Here is a 16,174-nt window from a genome sequence, read left to right as displayed (position 1 = left end):
TCTAGTCTTTTCAGCCCTCCAGGTTTTGTTGTCTCATCTGTGGGAAAAAGAGAAAGGGGGGGAGAAAGGAAAACACACACACACACACACACACACACAAAAGAAACCACAAAAAAAAAAAAACACACCCCCAAAAAACCAAAACAAAGATGGGAAGGAGGGAAAAAGGAACTAGGAAAGGAGGAAAGGAAGGAAGGCGGGAAGAAGGAATAAAGAAAGATCGTAGGCAAGATAAGAAGGAATTTTAACAAAAATTAAAACATAGAAATAGATAAAAGAAGGCAGGAAGAAGACATAAAAATGGTAAAGGATGGGAGGAAGAAGGAATGAAAAAAAAGAAAAAAAGGAGAGAGGAAGAAGGAATTCAGGGGGAAAGGAAAGAAAAGAAAAAAAAATAAGAAAAAATAAAAGAAAAGAAATCTTCTGTTGGCTTTGAACCGGTCAGGTTATATCTGCTGGTGTCCTGTCTGTGCAACTGGAGGGGGTGGTTGGAAGGACTGGTTTCACTTTTCTCCCTTCCTGGGTCACACTCTTCCCTGTTTTGTAGGTGTGGTCCCTGGCAGTCAATCAGGCCGTTGATCAGCCACTCCAGCAGCTTTGTTCTTGGGACACGCAAGCAGCGGCTCCTGCCGCTTTGGCTTCGTAGGCGTGCGCGCGCAGCAGGGGAATCCAGCCGCTTTAGGTTTGTGACGGATTTTGTGCCCTGAGCGCGCTGCCGGCCGACCAATCGAGCCGCCCGGGCTTGGGACTCTGGAGTTAGTACGCTCGCCAGCAACTTTGTGCCTGGAAAACGCGCACCCAGCTGGCCCTGCGCTCGGCGAGCGCGAATCCGCTGCGCCTGAGGTTCTATGCTTGGGGGCCTATCCAGCCGCCCTGGGCTTGAGTCTCTCCAGCGGGCGGGGCCGCCCCGGGACTGAACCACACGGCACTCGGCTCCAAGGTCCTGGGCCCGTGGGTGGAGCAGCTAGCCTCAGCTGCAAATGATCTCGGAGGTTTCAGGTGTGGGCGCCCCTCCGGGGTTTCATGTATGGGCCCCGTTCGCTAATCTGCGCGCGCGCGCGCGCGACCGGACCTCGGCAGAGCGCCCTCACTTTTTGTGCTGTTTATCCCTCCCGCTCGCAGTCCAGGGGCGGAGTGGGGAGGAGCGCCAGTGGCCTCGGTTACTACCGAGAGTTCTCTAACTAGCCCCTGAGTGTCTCTATTTTCTTTTTCTTTTTGAGAAATTCCTCCTTTTCAAGCTCCCCTGGTCCAATCAAGCACCTGGCTGCTCACAGTGCAGCCTGGCCCTCTCCCAAGACTCCTGCAGCCGCCCCTGTGCCAGGGCTGGCGCTTCTGCCGCCCTTGTACCGCGCGTTCCCGGGACCCGGGGACCTTATTGTCCTTGAGCACTCTTCTTACCGTCAGATCTTTCAATGTCCTCTATCTTTGGTCTCTAATCTTCGTATATGCTGGAGTACTGTTGGCTGTTCGCTCTGCTCCTCAGATCAGCTAGGTATTTCCCTGGCGCTGAGGGGAAGTGGATTCCGCTCCCACCTATGTTGCTGCCATCTTCCCTGAATTCCTCAAATTCTTTTATCAATTTGAAAAGCAAGGCTGCATATTTTTCACTGTTCACAGGACTGTGTTTAGCCAATGTGTCGAAATGCATAACATTGTTTGCCTTAATTTGAGCTTGCCATAGTTTCAGTTTCATTTGGAATGCTGTTATGGTTTGAAACATGGTATTGATAAGTCAGTTTTCACCTTGAAGATGCATGTTTAACTCATTTAAATGAGCAGTTAAATCCAGTAAAAATGCTAAATCTGTAAGCCAGTTTTCATTGTCCAGTTATGGTACACATTTTTTTTTCTTTCTTTTAAAGATTTTATTTATTTGTTTTTAGAGAGGGAGAGAAACACCAATGTGTGGTTGCTTCTCACATGCCCCCAACTGGGGACCTGGCCCACGACCCAGGCATGTGCCCTGACTGGGAATCAAACCAGTGACCCTTTGGTTCATAGGCCGGCACTCAATCCACTGAGCCACACCAGCCAGAACACAAATTTGTTTTTTGATACCATAAACTTGATAACATGTCTCAAATCATAAAATCTTTTCAACATTTGGCCTCAACTTGGCCATCTTACTTCTGAAAAGTAAATTATGTCGCCATAGTCAACATCAGTACTTCTAAGGAATTCCTGGAATCGGCAATGATTCAATCCCTTGGCTCTTATGAAATTCACAGTCTTGATGATGATTTGCATGACGTTACCCATTTTTAAAGCTTTTGTGCATAAATTTTCTTGATGTACTGTACAATGATACTTCATCAAACGTGAGTTTTGGGTGGTAATTGCATTATTGTCTATCAATTTTACAAGTCCCTCTCTTTTACCCACCATTGCCAGGGCACCCTCAGTTATGTTGACAATGGACAAAGAAAATTGCTTTAACATATCTTTTATTGCTTCATATAAATCTGTTGATTTAGTTGTGACTTTTAATGGCAGTAAAGAGGCCATTTCTTCAGTGACATTATATTCATCATCTGTACCTCTAATGAAAATGGCAACTTGAGCTGTATCTGTATCATCAGTGCTATCATCCATTGCCAAAACACAAAATTTAAACTTCTTTTGATGGATTTTCCAACTTCTTCAATTCACTTGGCTATAGTGTGGTGAGACAAACGGATTTTAGAAATATCCCCCTTTTTTCAGGGCAAATCATATCTGCCACACTTTCTATACATTGCTTAATAAACTCACCATCAGTAAATGGTTTTGAATTTTTCTGCTATTAAATATGCTGCCACATAACTAGCTTTTACAGTGGAATCTGCCTAAGTTGTAACTTTTTGAAAAAATTTTTATTGAGTAGACAGACTTTTTTTCAGTTGCGCTACTTTGTCCTTAACGGCCCAGTCCTTCATATGCATTGAATTTGGCAGCGTGTTTTTACATATAATGCCTTTTCAAATTGTAGTCTTTGAAAATGTGCACAAATTTCCTACAAATTAAGCAGAGTGCCTTACTATTTGCCTCAAAAAAAAGGAGTCATCTGTCTAGTTTTCATTGAACAATTTTCCTTCATCTGTAATTTTTCTTTTTGGGAGTTCTTTTTCTTTGGAGATGTTGTAGAAGCCATGCTAGGATTAAAACAATAATAATAGGTAAGGGACTTTATTTACTTTTATTATGAAAATTAATTGACAGGAAAATAGAAAGCAAGGTTTGGGCCCTTCCATAGCCCTCTCAGCTGCTGATGCAGGGCGAGGCAGAGGGCTGATTGTAAAGCCCTCCAGGTAACATGAGGTGCGGCCAAGGTGTGGAAGCGCCTTTAATAATCAAATAAGAATGCTTACCTGACTTCTAAATAACATTAAACACCTAATGTTGCAATGGTAGGTTGAAATATTATTGAAATTGCTGCCTTGCTAAGTCATCACGAGCACATGTAACATCTGATGGTATCAATTCTACTGTCTGTGCTTGGAAGATAACACACTGAAAGCTTCACACTGTCATAAAACTGAAGCCACACATGTGTACAAATAGAAAGAACATACGTACATTTATTTTACCTGACATTGGTACACGTAATCACAAAAAACCTTAAATCTCAATGTTTTAAGTAAATTTATGAATTTGTGTTGGGCTGCATTCATAGTCACCCTGGGCCTCATGCAGCCCGTGGGCCTTGGGTTTCACACTGCTGTTTTAGACTATGATTCACACAGAGTAGCTGTTGCTTGGTATGAACCAATGTAATTTTTGTTGAACATTGAATGAATGCAAATAACACTTTATAGTACTGAATTTATTTTCAACAATATAACCTTAATTGTGATTTAATTTTAACTTAATTTTAGCAAACATTTAATGGATGATGCTAGGCTGTACTGAATATACAGATATCTTCTAGGAACTCACAGCTGGGTTGATTATAGACACAAAAGCAAAATACCACTAATAGTGGGATGAATGCGAAATAGTGATGGTGGAGACATCTACAGATGAGGGACTACCTGGTGAGCGAGGGCTTAGAGAGTTGAAGGAGTAAGGGACAGTGGGAAACAGTGCCAGGTAAAGCCATGGGGATGGGGATGACTTCTGTCCTAGATTTGGGAGAGCACGGTTCCTCAGGTGGGCAAAGAAGCAATCTTATACCAGGACCAGAAGCATGAAAGTGCTTGATGTGAGTGTTTCAAATTGAGAGTGGATTGGTTTTCCTTTGGTAATCAAATAACTTAGAAGACGGTTTAGCGCCCATAATTTTAGATCAAATGATCTAGCGCTTGTTTAAAATCATCAGAATGATTAGATCAGAAAGGACCTTAGCTTGTTGATCCACTGGATTCGGACTAAAAAAAAAACCATGTAGCTTAATGCCCAATTGCTTCGCTAGTTAAAGCCTTTTGCATGTGAAATATTTAGTAGATTTTTGTGCTGGGTCAAGGTTTGGGTAGACTATCTTTAATATTTCTTATCTTCTACAGGTGTTGGAAGTTAGCTCTTCTAGCTTTTACATTATTTACATATAGTAGAAAATTGGACTGAAATGTTCTTGATGCCAACCTCTTCAGAGTTAAACAGTGGGAAGGACTTCCTAACCCAGTGGATGACCAATTCTTCTCGGGCTGGAGTTATATTAAATCATGGATTTCCCATTTTGGAAGCAGATGAAGAGAAGCAAGCAAATGTGAACATTTCCACCAGCTTTGCTGTTGAAGCTACACACTTTTCAAATAGTTTCACTTTCATAAGTGAAGAACAGAATTTGGAGTCTAACAGCCCTTACCGACTACAGTCAGAGAAATCCGAAACAGACGCAGTCTTTCCTCTGCCTAAAGAGGGACCACAGCCAGTGGCATGTCAGGATGCTCCTGGATCCTGGGAAGATAACAAAAGTGACTTTATCTCAGATCTTGTGAGTGAATTCAAAGAAGTGGCTTGTAAAGACCCACTTTTTAAGAAGCTTGAACAGGTACAACAGGACTTGGCCTAATACGTATTTGTGCTATTGCAGGTTTTTGTTTATGATGAAAGTAACCAGTTTCAGGTCCTCTTGTTTCTTCCCCTTTACTGTGAAATCCTCAGAATACTAAATTTTGCTTTTTGTTTAATGTGAAACATTAAAGCATGTTTAATATGTAAGACATAAATGTCACACTTAAGATAATACTTCAACTTTCTACCTCATTTGGTAAAAGCTAAAGTAGAAATTGTTGATCAACTATTGGGGGGAAAGCTGATCATAATGTACTGGTTACCTATTTTTTAAGAATCAAAGGATTTTTCTGTTTCTTAGTTCAGAGAGTATGGTTTCCATCATAAAAAATTGAATTTTAGAGTTTTGGTGGCAGATTTAGCTACTTAGAGAGCCTTATTCGAAACTCTTTATTAGGGAAGATATTAGAGAAGATATAAGAAGGGAGCTGGGAGGGATTAAGATTAGTGTAAGGAGCAAAGGTGCCTAAAGGAATGTAAAGTTGAGCCCTGGCTAGTTGGGTCAGTAGGTTGGAACAGCGTCCCTTAAACCAAAAGGTTTCGGTTTAGATTTCGATTTCTGGTCAGGGCGCATTACTAGGTTACAGGTTTGATCCTCAGTTAGAGGGCATACAGGAGGCAACCGATCAATGTAAACATCAATGTTTCTCTCTCTCCCCCCCTCCCCGTTGTCTTCTTCCTCTCCCACTCCCCCCTCCCTCCCTCTCTCTCTAAAATCAATAAACATCCTCAGCTGGGGATTAACAAAAAATAAATATAAAGTTAGTTTAATAAAGTTAATTTTATGTTTAAAAAGCTGAAAGAGGTGCAACAGAAGAAGCAGGAACAACTGAAGAGGCAGCAGTTGGAACAACTGCAAAGACTCATGGACGAACAAGAGAAGCTGCTCACTATGGTGTCTGGGCAGCATGTACTCCCAGGTATTTTTTTGCTTACATGGGGCCTTCAGTTGGTACAATGATGATAGATGGTTACACACATTTCTTGCCTTGAATTGTTTGACAGGTTATTTCTACCATTTCTCTATCATATGTTGCAGACTCCAGTTTCTTTAGGAGCTAGGCAGATAACTGCAGGGGTGGTGGTGTAATATAATTGGGACAACTGAAAGCTGTACTATTCTGGAGCATTCGTGTCCTTCTGGATGTTCACATTTATTTGTAAAATAACATTGAAAAAAGTCCTGGCAGAATAAAAGATCTAGAGCCAAATTTGGCTTAGGGCTCCTGGTATACAATCCCTGCCTGATGAATGAAAAACTGCCCTGGATCATAAATATGTGTAGAAGCCACTCTACTCAGCTGAAGAACTGTTGCAGAGATATTTTGTTTAGTTGATGGCAATTCTTTTTTTTTTTTAAATATGTTTATTGATTATGATGGCAATTCTTTTGTTGTACGCTCGATTAGTTAATAGCATGATGTTTTTATCAGGGGAAAAACCTGTTGAAATGTGTCTGGAGCAGTGGCTTTGAAAGTTTGTTGATCTCTGTAGTAACCAAAGCGTTTAAATCATGACTCATAATTTCAAAGAAATTTCATAAATCAGCCTTTATTGCTGTGTCTGATATACAGCAAGGATAGTTACTATTTTGTTTATTCTATGTCAAAAAAAAATGCCAGTCGTGTCTTGTTGCATCTGATGATAAAATGACTAATGGATTGTGTCCCACAGTTTGAAAACCAGTGGTCTGGAGCAAGGTCTGCTTGGTGCTACCTTTGAAAAGACACACTTCACTGATTTAGGACAGTGCCTGTTGTGTTGAGAAAGTTGTATGGTAATTGAGAATACAAAGAAGATAAGACTTTGGCAAATGAGTGTGCAGAGTATAGCTGTGTGGGATTCGGGGTCTGGTGGGAGTGGTGGGGATGAGAAGTGTAGCAAATGAAGAGTGGTTTAAGGAGGTTGGATGTCACAGGTGATGGGTGGAGTTCTTGCTCCTGCCCCCTCCACCCTGGCCCCATCAAGATAGAAAGCAAGAGAAGAGATGAAACATGCAAAAGAGTTATGCTGAAAACAAGTTACAGGGAAAGGAGAAAGGGGGACAGTTGGATGCAACAGGGGGACACATACTAATAAAGAAAGAGTACAGCTCCTTGAACTGCTGCTGGGGTCTGGCTGATATACGGTTTGGTTATTCATGCAGGTGCAGTGTAGATTCGCTTTCCAGGAACTCTGCTTTGGCAGGTAGATGTCCACTAGTGCACGTGCAGAGTGGAGGTCTTTGGGGGGACACTTTGAACTTATTTAGGAGAGGCTCAAAAAAATTTGAGAGCATTCACAGTCATTTAACAGGCTCAGCCTGTGTCAATTCTTAAGTAAAACTAAAAAATAAAAATAAAAACAAAACTGTGAGTGCATGTGATGATGAATACAGTGAGTGCTGGCACAGTTATGTCCTACAGTCCTGCTTTTGAGTTAAAGGCACCAGGAGTTTCTGTTTTGTTTTTGTACCATCAGTGCCTGTGTCAGCGCAGTGAAATGGGCAGCGCTGTCTTAATATTTTGTGAAAATAGCTTTGACCTGGTGGTGCCCGAAAGAGTCTTAGAGACCTCCAGGGTTAAAACACTTTGAGAGCTTCTGCTTTAGGATATTCCTTTTTTTGCAGTAACATGTTCAGGTTGAAGTGGGATGACTATTAGTCAAAAAAATTTAAGTGGAGTGAGTACTGTTATAAAGGAAGGGCAGTCAAACATGATATTCAGTGAGGATCTACCTGATGTCTAGTTTTATTTGTGGGCTAGGGGTGAGGTAGATAGGTGGCACAGCTCTTCTGTAAAACGCTTTCCATCGTGCCTTCACTTCTAAATTTAGTGAGACAATCAGGGAGAACAGAAGGGTGGTGGCAGGATTTCATGAGGCTGGTATAGCAGGCAGGATGGCTAGTATTGTTATCTAGCCTCCAAGACATATGTACAAGGGGAATCTCTCTTGTTTATTGGGTTATTTCAAAAGCTGAGACTTAAGGAACAAAACAGGAGAAGAGTAGTACAGGAAATTTAGAAACTACAGAAAAAGTATAAAACAGAAAAAGCACCCATAATTCCATTACCTGAGGATACGAAAATGGCAACTTGTCATCTGAAAGGAAGATACTTTTCTATGCTGTGACATGGAGAGCATGACTGTTAGGGAACAGCACAGATCGTTTGTAACTCTCTGCATTGAAGCTGTCTAACTGTGAGCTGTCATGGGGCTGTGAGCTGAGGACACCAGGAGTGCTTGTCACAGTTGGCGCCTGAGTGGAGCCTTACTTACAGAGCTGGGCTGTGCTGCTGCCCTGCCTTACACATACAGTCTGCTCATGAATCACAGTGCAAACATGTTTTCAATCGAAATTACTCCAGGGTCACTTTGGACTTTTACAACTTTTAAGATTTTGTTAAACACAATTTCCTAATAAAGAGGAAAAAAATACTTCTATCACTTTGGAGAGAACTTTTTGTTGGTGTTAATAATGGGCAGAAGCCAAAATATTATACAAAGACATCAGTTTGTTGATTTTCTTAATTATGAGGTTTAACTCTGCTGCCTGATGATCAGAGCCAGAAGTACAGATCTCCAGGAGGTTCAGCCACCGAAGAGAAGCCCAGGCTCCTCTTACCATCATCTGTCTACCAGAATCAAACTCAAGAAAAAACGTACACTTCCAACGTTTCGTCCAATGAACAAAACAACTTCTGTAGAACGACTCATCAAGATTTTGTCTTAACTTCAAAAAGTGGTGCTTCTCCCAATTTGTTTTATGCAGCACAGTATGAAGAAGAAGCACTTCTGAAAAAAAATGATTTGAAGGAGGAAAACTGTAACCATTCTAAAGGTGAGTTACTTACATTTCTTTCTTCTGCACTTGGACCTAGTGCAGTTACTAAGTGTGTTACCAAGTTGTCCTAAGACAAGAAGAATCCTTCAGGCATTTTTCTCCTGTCCCCTTGGCTTTAATTATGAGGTCCTACATGCTGCACAGCCACTGAACCTGAATTGGATGACGAGTCGGGCACAGAATTTGTGACTTTCAAGAATAGTCTCAAGTCATGTTGACTTCATACCTTGCATGGTAGCATGGGGACTTAGAAAAGGAGGGCAAAAAGTTCTCTTGTAAGTATTTTTCTTGGAGAGCTTAGAAACAGTGTGAGGTTGATTTAAAATGTGTGTGGTGGTAAGGCACTTGATAGAAAATGTGAAATGTGAGAAAGTTGGTGATGGGATTAATTACCCATAAAAAAATCTCCCCTAACATAGATAATCTGTCTTCACCATACCTCTGTATTACTAGCATCCAGCACATTCCTGCTACAGAAATGGCACTTAGTGTCTGATGGTCTAAACTCATAGAGCTCTTGTGTGATGTTTTTCTGCTCCCTACTTTACATTTCATAATTACAGAAAATTGTACAGTCAGTTCTGTTCCTTCTCACTCAACATGGAAAATGCTTATGGTATATTCTATAGTCTTTATAATGATAATTTTAATAATTTCATCATTATGCTACTTTAGTAATATGTCAGTATTTAATGTTCTTTGTAAAGTACTAAGTTGTTTCTAGTACTTTAAATGTTAATTTCTAATTCTCAAGAACATACACTTTCGAGTTATATAAAAATGCAAATAATATGATGAGAGATGTTTATGCTTACTACTTATGCTTATGCATAATACCTATTCCTAACTTAGAGTAATTCCTGGTATGGAATGGTCAAATACCTTTTTCTTATTTTTTAAAATAATACACTCCCTAATCTTTTTTAAAAGAATTTTTATTGTTATTCAGTACAGTTGTCTGCATTTTCTCCCCATCCCTCCACCCCACCACAGCTGAACCCATCTCTCTCCCCCACCCTCCCCCTTCATTTTGTCCATGTGTCCTTTATAGTAGTTCCTGTAATCTCCTCTCCTCACTGTCTCCTCCCTACTCCACCCTGGCTATTGTTAGATTGTTCTTAACTTCAGTGTCTCTGGTTATATTTTGTTTGCTTTTTTCTTCTGTTGATTAGGTTCCAGTTAAAGGTGACATCATATGGTATTTGTCCCTCACCATGTGGCTTATTTCACTTAGCATAATGCTTTCCAGTACCATCCATGCTGTTGCAAAGGGTATAAGCTCCTTCTTTCTCTCTGCTGCGTAGCATTCCCTTGTGTAAATGTACCATAGTTTTTTGATCCACTCATTTGCTGATGGGCACCCAGGTTGCTTCCAGTACTTGGCTATTGTAAATTGTGCTGCTGTGAACATTGGGGTGCATAGGTTCTTCTGGATTGGTGTTTCAGGGTTCTTAGGGTATAATCCTAGCAGCGGAATTGCTGGGTCAAACGGCATTCCATACCATTTTTAGTTTTCTGAGGAAATTCCATACTGTTTTCCACAGTGGCCTCACCAGTCTGCATTCCCACCAACAGTGCACGAGGGTTCCCTTTTCTCCACATCCTCTCCAACATTTGTTTGTGGATTTGTTTATGTTGGCCATTCTGACTGGTGTGAGATGATACCTCATTGTGGTTTTAATTTGCATCTCTCTGATGGCTAGTGATGCTGAGCATCTTTTCATATGTCTCTGGGCCCTCTGTATGTCTTCCTTGGAGAAGTGTCTGTTCAAGTCCTTTGCCCATTTTTTAATTGGGCTGTTTGTCTTCCTGGAGTGCAGTTGTGTGACTTCTTTATATATTTTGGAGATCAGGCCCTTGTCTGAGGTATCATTGGCAAATAATTTTTCCCATACTGTTGGTTCTCTTTGTATTTTAATGTTGTTTTCTTTAGCCATGCAGAAGCTTTTTATTTTGATGAGGTTCCATTTGTTTATTTTTCCCTTATGTCCCTTGCTTTAGGGGATGTGTCTGTGAGGATGTTGCTGTGTGGAATGTCTGAGATTTTCCTGCCAATGTTTTCCTCAAGGACTTTTATGGTGTTACGACTTATATTTAGGTCTTTTATCCATCTTCAATTTATTTTTGTGTATGGCGTAAGTTGGTGATCGAGTTTCATTGTTTTGAATGTAGCTGTCCAGATCTCCCAACACAATTTGTTGAAGAGGCTATTTTTGCTCCATTTTATGCTCCTGCCTCCTTTGTCAAATATTAATTGACCATAAAGACTTGAATTTATTTCTGGGCTCTCTGTTCTGTTCCATTGGTCTATGTGCCTGTTTTTATGCCACTACCAGGCTGTTTTGATTACAGTGGCCTTGTAATACAGTTTGATATCAGGTATTGTGATCCCTCCTACTTTGTTCTTGTTTCTTGAAATTGCTGCAGCTATTTGGGGTCATTTGTGGTTCCATATGAATTTCTGAAATGTTTGTTCTATATCTGTGAAATATGTTGTGGGTACTCTAATAGGGATTGCACTGAATCTATAAATTGCTTGGGGTAGTATGGCCATTTTGATGATATTAATTCTTCCAATCCATGAGCATGGTACATGCTTCCATTTGTTTGTGTCTTCCTTCCTTTCTTTCTTCAGTGTTGTGTAGTTTTCTGAGTACGGGTCTTTTACCTCCTTGGTTAGGTTTATTCCTAGGGACTTTATTTTTCTTGTTGCTATATCAAATGGGATTTTGTTCCTGATTTCTGTTTCTGCAGCTTCGTTGTTGGTATAGAGGAATGCCTTTGATTTGTGAGTATTGACTTTGTATCCAGCTGTTTTGCCAAATTCATTTATTAGGTCTCATAGTTTTTTGGTGGAGTCTATAGGATTTTCCATGTACAGTATCATGTCATCTGCAAACAGTGACAGTTTCATTTCCTCCTTTCCAATTTGGATGCCTTTTATTTCTTTTTCTTGTCTGATTGCTGTGGCTAGGACTTCCAATACTATGTTGAATAGGAGTGGTGAGAGAGGGCATCCTTCTCTTGTTCCTGATCTTAGTGGGAAAGCTCTAAGTTTTTGTCCATTGAGTATGATGTTGCCTGTAGGTCTCTCATCTATGGCCTTTATTATGTTGAGGAATGCTCCCTCTATTCTCACTTTCCTGAGTGTTTTTATCAGAAATGGGTGCTGTACTTTATCAAATGCTTTTTCCACATCTATTGATATGAGCATGTGATTTTTGTCTTGCCTTTTGTTTATGTGCTGTATTACATTTATTGATTTGTGAATATTGTATCATCCTTGCATCCCTGGGATGAATCGCACTTGATCGTGGCGTATGATCTTTTTAATGTAATGCTGGATGTGGTTTGCCAATATTTTGTAGAGGATTTCAGTGTCAATGTTCATCAGAGATATTGGCCTGAAGTTTTCTTTCTTCGTTGTGTCGTTATCTGGTTTTGGGATTAGGATGATGCTGGCTTCATAAAAAGAGTTTGGGAGTCTTCCATCAGTTTGGATTTTTTCGAATAGTCTTTGAAGGATAGGGGTTAGCTCTTCCTTAAATGCTTTGTAGAATTCTCCTGTGAAACCATCTGGTCCAAGGCTGTTGTGTGTTGGGAGTTTTTTGATGACTGCTTTAATTTCGTCTGCTGTTATTGGTCTGTTCACGTTTTCTGCTTCTTCATTCAGTTTTGGAAGATTATATTTTTCTAGAAATGTGTCCATTTCACCTAGGTTGTCAAATTTCTTGGCATAGAGTTCTTCATAGTAATTTCTTACAATCCTTTGTATTTCTGTGGTATCAGTTGTAATGTCTCCTCCTTCATTTCTAATTGTGTTTATTTGGGTCCTCTGTATTTTTTTCTTGATGAGCCTACTTAAAGGCTTGTCAATTTTGTTTATCTTCTCAAAGAACCAGCTCCTGGATTCATTGATTCTCAGAATTGTGCTTTTAGTCTATATGTCATTTAACTGTGCTCTGATCTTGGTTATTTCCTTCCTTCTACTTGCTCTGGGCTGTCTTTCTTCTTGTTCCTCCAGTTCTTGTAGGCGTAGGGTTAGGTTATTTGTTTGAAATGTTTCTATCTTTTTAAGGTAGGCCTGTATTGCTATGAACTTCCCTCTCAGGACTGCCTTTGCTGTGTCCCATAGGTTTTGGGTTGTTGTGAGTTCGTTTTCATTTGTTTCCAGGAAGTTTTTGATTTCTTCCCTAATCTCGTTCTTGACCCATTCATTGTTTAACAGCATGCTCTTCAACCTCCATGAATTTGAGTTTTTTTGAGTTTTTTCCTTGAGGTTGGTTTATAGTTTCAGTCCCTTGTAGTCGGAGAAAATGCTTGATATGATTTCAATTTTCTTGAATTTGTTGAGGCTTGCTTTGTGTCCTATCATGTGGTCTATCTTTGAAAATGTTCCATGTACACTTGAAAAGAATGTGTATTTTGCTTCTTTGGGATGAAAAGCTCTATATATATCAGTTAAGTTCATTTCATCTAGGGTATTGTTAAGTGACACAATATCCTTCTTGATATTTTGTTTGGAGGATCTGTCCATTTTTGACAGTAGGGTGTTAACGTCCCCTATTCTAATTGTGTTGCTGTCAACATTTTTCTTGAAGTCCTCCAAGATTTTCTTTATGTATTTGGGTGCTCCTAAGTTGGGTACACATATATTTACAATGTTTATGTCTTCTTGGTGGATTCTTCCTGTGAGTATTATGAAGTGACCTTCTCGGTCTCTCTTTATGGCCCTTCTTTGGAAGTCTATTTTGTCTGATATGAGTATTGCTACCTCTGCTTTTTTCCCTGTCCGTTTGCTTGGAAAATTTGTTTCCAGCCCTTCACTTTAAGTCTGTGTAAGTCTTTTGTCCTGAGATGTGTCTCTTGTAGGCAGCATATGTGTGGGTCATGTTTTCTTATCCATTTATCTATTTCTATGTCTTTTGATTGGAGCATTTAATCCATTTATGTTTAAGGTTATAATCGATAGGTAGCTATTCATTGCCATTTTTTCATACCTGTGTTCCTCTCTCTTTCTCTTTTCCTTCCTTTCCTTAAAGTACTCCCTTTAGCATGTCTTGCTGAGCTGGTTTGGTGGAGGTGTATTCTTTTAGACTTCTTTTGTGTGGGAATCTCTTTATTTAGCCTTCTTTCTTGATTGAGAGCCTTGCTGGGTGAAGTAGCCTTTGTTGCAGGCCTCTGGTTCTCATTACTTGGAATATTTTTTGCCATTCTCTTCTGGCTTGTAGTGTTTCCATTGAGAAGTCAGCTGCTAACCTTATTGGGGCTCCCTTGTATGTTACTTCCTGTTTCTCCCTTGCTGCCTTTAAGATCCTCTCTTTATCTTGGAATTTTGCCATTTTAATTATGATGTGTCTTGCAGTGGGCCTCTTTGGGTTCCTCTTGCTTGGGATTCTCTGTGTTTCCTGGATTTGGGTGACTTTTTCTCTTATCCGATTCGGGAAATTTTCCATCATTACTTTTTCAAATAGGTTTTCTATCCCTTGCTCTTCTTCTCCTTCTTGTATTCGTATTATACGGATATTATTACGTTTCATGTTGTCCTGCATTTTCCTTAATCCCTCTTCATTCTTTCTGAGCCTCTTTTCCTTTTCTTGCTCTTTCTGGGTGTTTTTTTCTACTTTGTCTTCCAGCTCGCTGATCCAACCCTCTGCTTCATCGAGCCTGCTTTTGATTCCTTCTACTGTGTTCTTCAGTTCAGAAATTGTATTCTTCATTTCCTCTTGGCCCTTGTTGGTAGTTTCTATTTCCTTTTCATGTTAATATAGTTTGCATTGAGTTCATTGTAGTTTCCCTGTAGTTTGTGGTAGTTCTCTGTGAGCTCAGTGAGCTTCCTGATAACCATTGCTTTGAACTGTGTCTGATAGTTGACTTGGCCTCTATTTCAGTTAGCATTCTCTCTGAGGTTCCTCCTTTCTTTTCATTTGGGGATTGTTTTTTTGTCCTCCCATTGTGAGAGTCTTCCTGTTAGCCTCTGCTTCCTAAATTGATCTGTTCTGACTCCCTGGGTTTATGGTATGAACTTCTATAGTAGAATGTCAGTGGGATTCAGTGGTGCCATCTCCTTAATCTCCTGTGCTCACTGGTCTTGAGCTGACATTTATTGGTCTAACACGGTCTAACTCTGGTCTTTTCAGCTCTACGCGTTTTATTGTCTCATCTGTGGGAAAAGGAGAAAGAAGGAAAAAAAAAGTAGAAGGGAAGGAGGGAAAAAGGTAATAGAAAAGGAATGGAAGAAAGGAAGGAAGAAGGAATAAAAAAAGATCGGAGGAAAGATAAGAAGGAATTTTAACAAAAATTCAAAACATAAATAAAAGAAGTCAGGAAGAAGGAATAAAAAAGGTAAAGGGTGGAAGAAAGAAGGAATAAAAAAAGAAAGAAGGAAGAAAGGAAGATGGAATTTAGGGAGAAAATAAGAAAAAAAAAAGTCTTCTGCTGGCTTTAAACCTGTCAGGTTAGTTCTGCTGGTCTTACTCTCTGTGAAATGGAAGGGGGTGGTTGGAGGGATTGGTTTCACTTTTCTCCCTTCCTGAGCCACACTCTTTGCTGTTGTTCAGCCTCCAGTCCAGTTCCTCAGGGTCTTTCTGCTCCCGCCTAGGCCTTTAGTTCACCAGTTGTGCTCTCCTTGGGTTGCACCAATTAGGTACAACTCACACTCCACCTTCTTGCTCTTTGCTGTCTTAGATGCTAGGGGCCCTCGATGCTCCTTCAGGGTAGTTCAGTCCCCTACTGGGTCAAGTCTTTCTGGGGAATGCAGTCTCCCCTAGCCCTGCAGCTCCCCTCTGCTGGGCGTTCTGCCTTCCTCCTAGAGAGCGAATAGGCCCTGCAGGGCTCTGTGCGCAGGGGCTAGATGGGAGTTGTTCAGAACTGGTGCTTTTAGGTGTGGTCGCCCTCAGGCAGCGAGGCCAAGGTTTCAGGTGTGGGCGCCCAGGCCACTGATCGAGGTGTGCGCCCACCCAGGCGCTTTGTGTCTGTGTGCCCAGGCAGCCGGGCTGCTTATCAGGGTGGGCTCACGCCAGCCGGGCTTCAGGTGTGCTGGGGCTGCTTATCCTACATTCACAGTCCAGGGGCTGAGAGGGGAGGGGCACCAGAGTCCGGGGCTGCTGCGGAGAGTTCTCTAGCTAGCCTCTGAGTGCCTCTATTTTCTCTTTTTCTTTTCGAGAAATTCTTCCTATTCAAGCCCCCCTGGTCCAAACAAGCACCTGGCCTCTCACACAGCCCAGCCTGGCTCTCTCCCAAGAATCCTGCAGCAGACCCTGTGCCCGGACCGGGGGGGCTTCAGTCGCCCTGGTCCCTGCACCGGTCCTAGGGACCTTACTGTCCTTAAGCACACTTCTTACCGTCGGATCTTTCAAT

At 41.0% G+C, this 16,174-nt stretch overlaps 1 protein-coding gene across 1 annotated transcript in view; it reads left to right on the top strand.

Moving 5' to 3' along the window:
- The window catches only part of CPAP (centrosome assembly and centriole elongation protein), a 76,773-nt gene that overhangs the window by 10,710 nt on the left and 49,889 nt on the right, over positions 1-16,174 (top strand). Inside the window, exons 6-9 of the mRNA XM_053920688.2 lie at positions 548-682; positions 4,482-4,969; positions 5,789-5,912; positions 8,510-8,812. Of these exons, the coding sequence (XP_053776663.1) occupies positions 4,544-4,969; positions 5,789-5,912; positions 8,510-8,812 (853 nt within the window). The 5' untranslated portion in view covers positions 548-682; positions 4,482-4,543. The remainder of the gene's footprint in view (positions 1-547; positions 683-4,481; positions 4,970-5,788; positions 5,913-8,509; positions 8,813-16,174) is intronic.

The sequence above is a fragment of the Desmodus rotundus genome, chromosome 3 (assembly GCF_022682495.2).
Source record: "Desmodus rotundus isolate HL8 chromosome 3, HLdesRot8A.1, whole genome shotgun sequence".
Classification (NCBI taxonomy): domain Eukaryota; kingdom Metazoa; phylum Chordata; class Mammalia; order Chiroptera; family Phyllostomidae; genus Desmodus; species Desmodus rotundus.
This window is presented reverse-complemented; position numbering and strand designations above follow the sequence as displayed.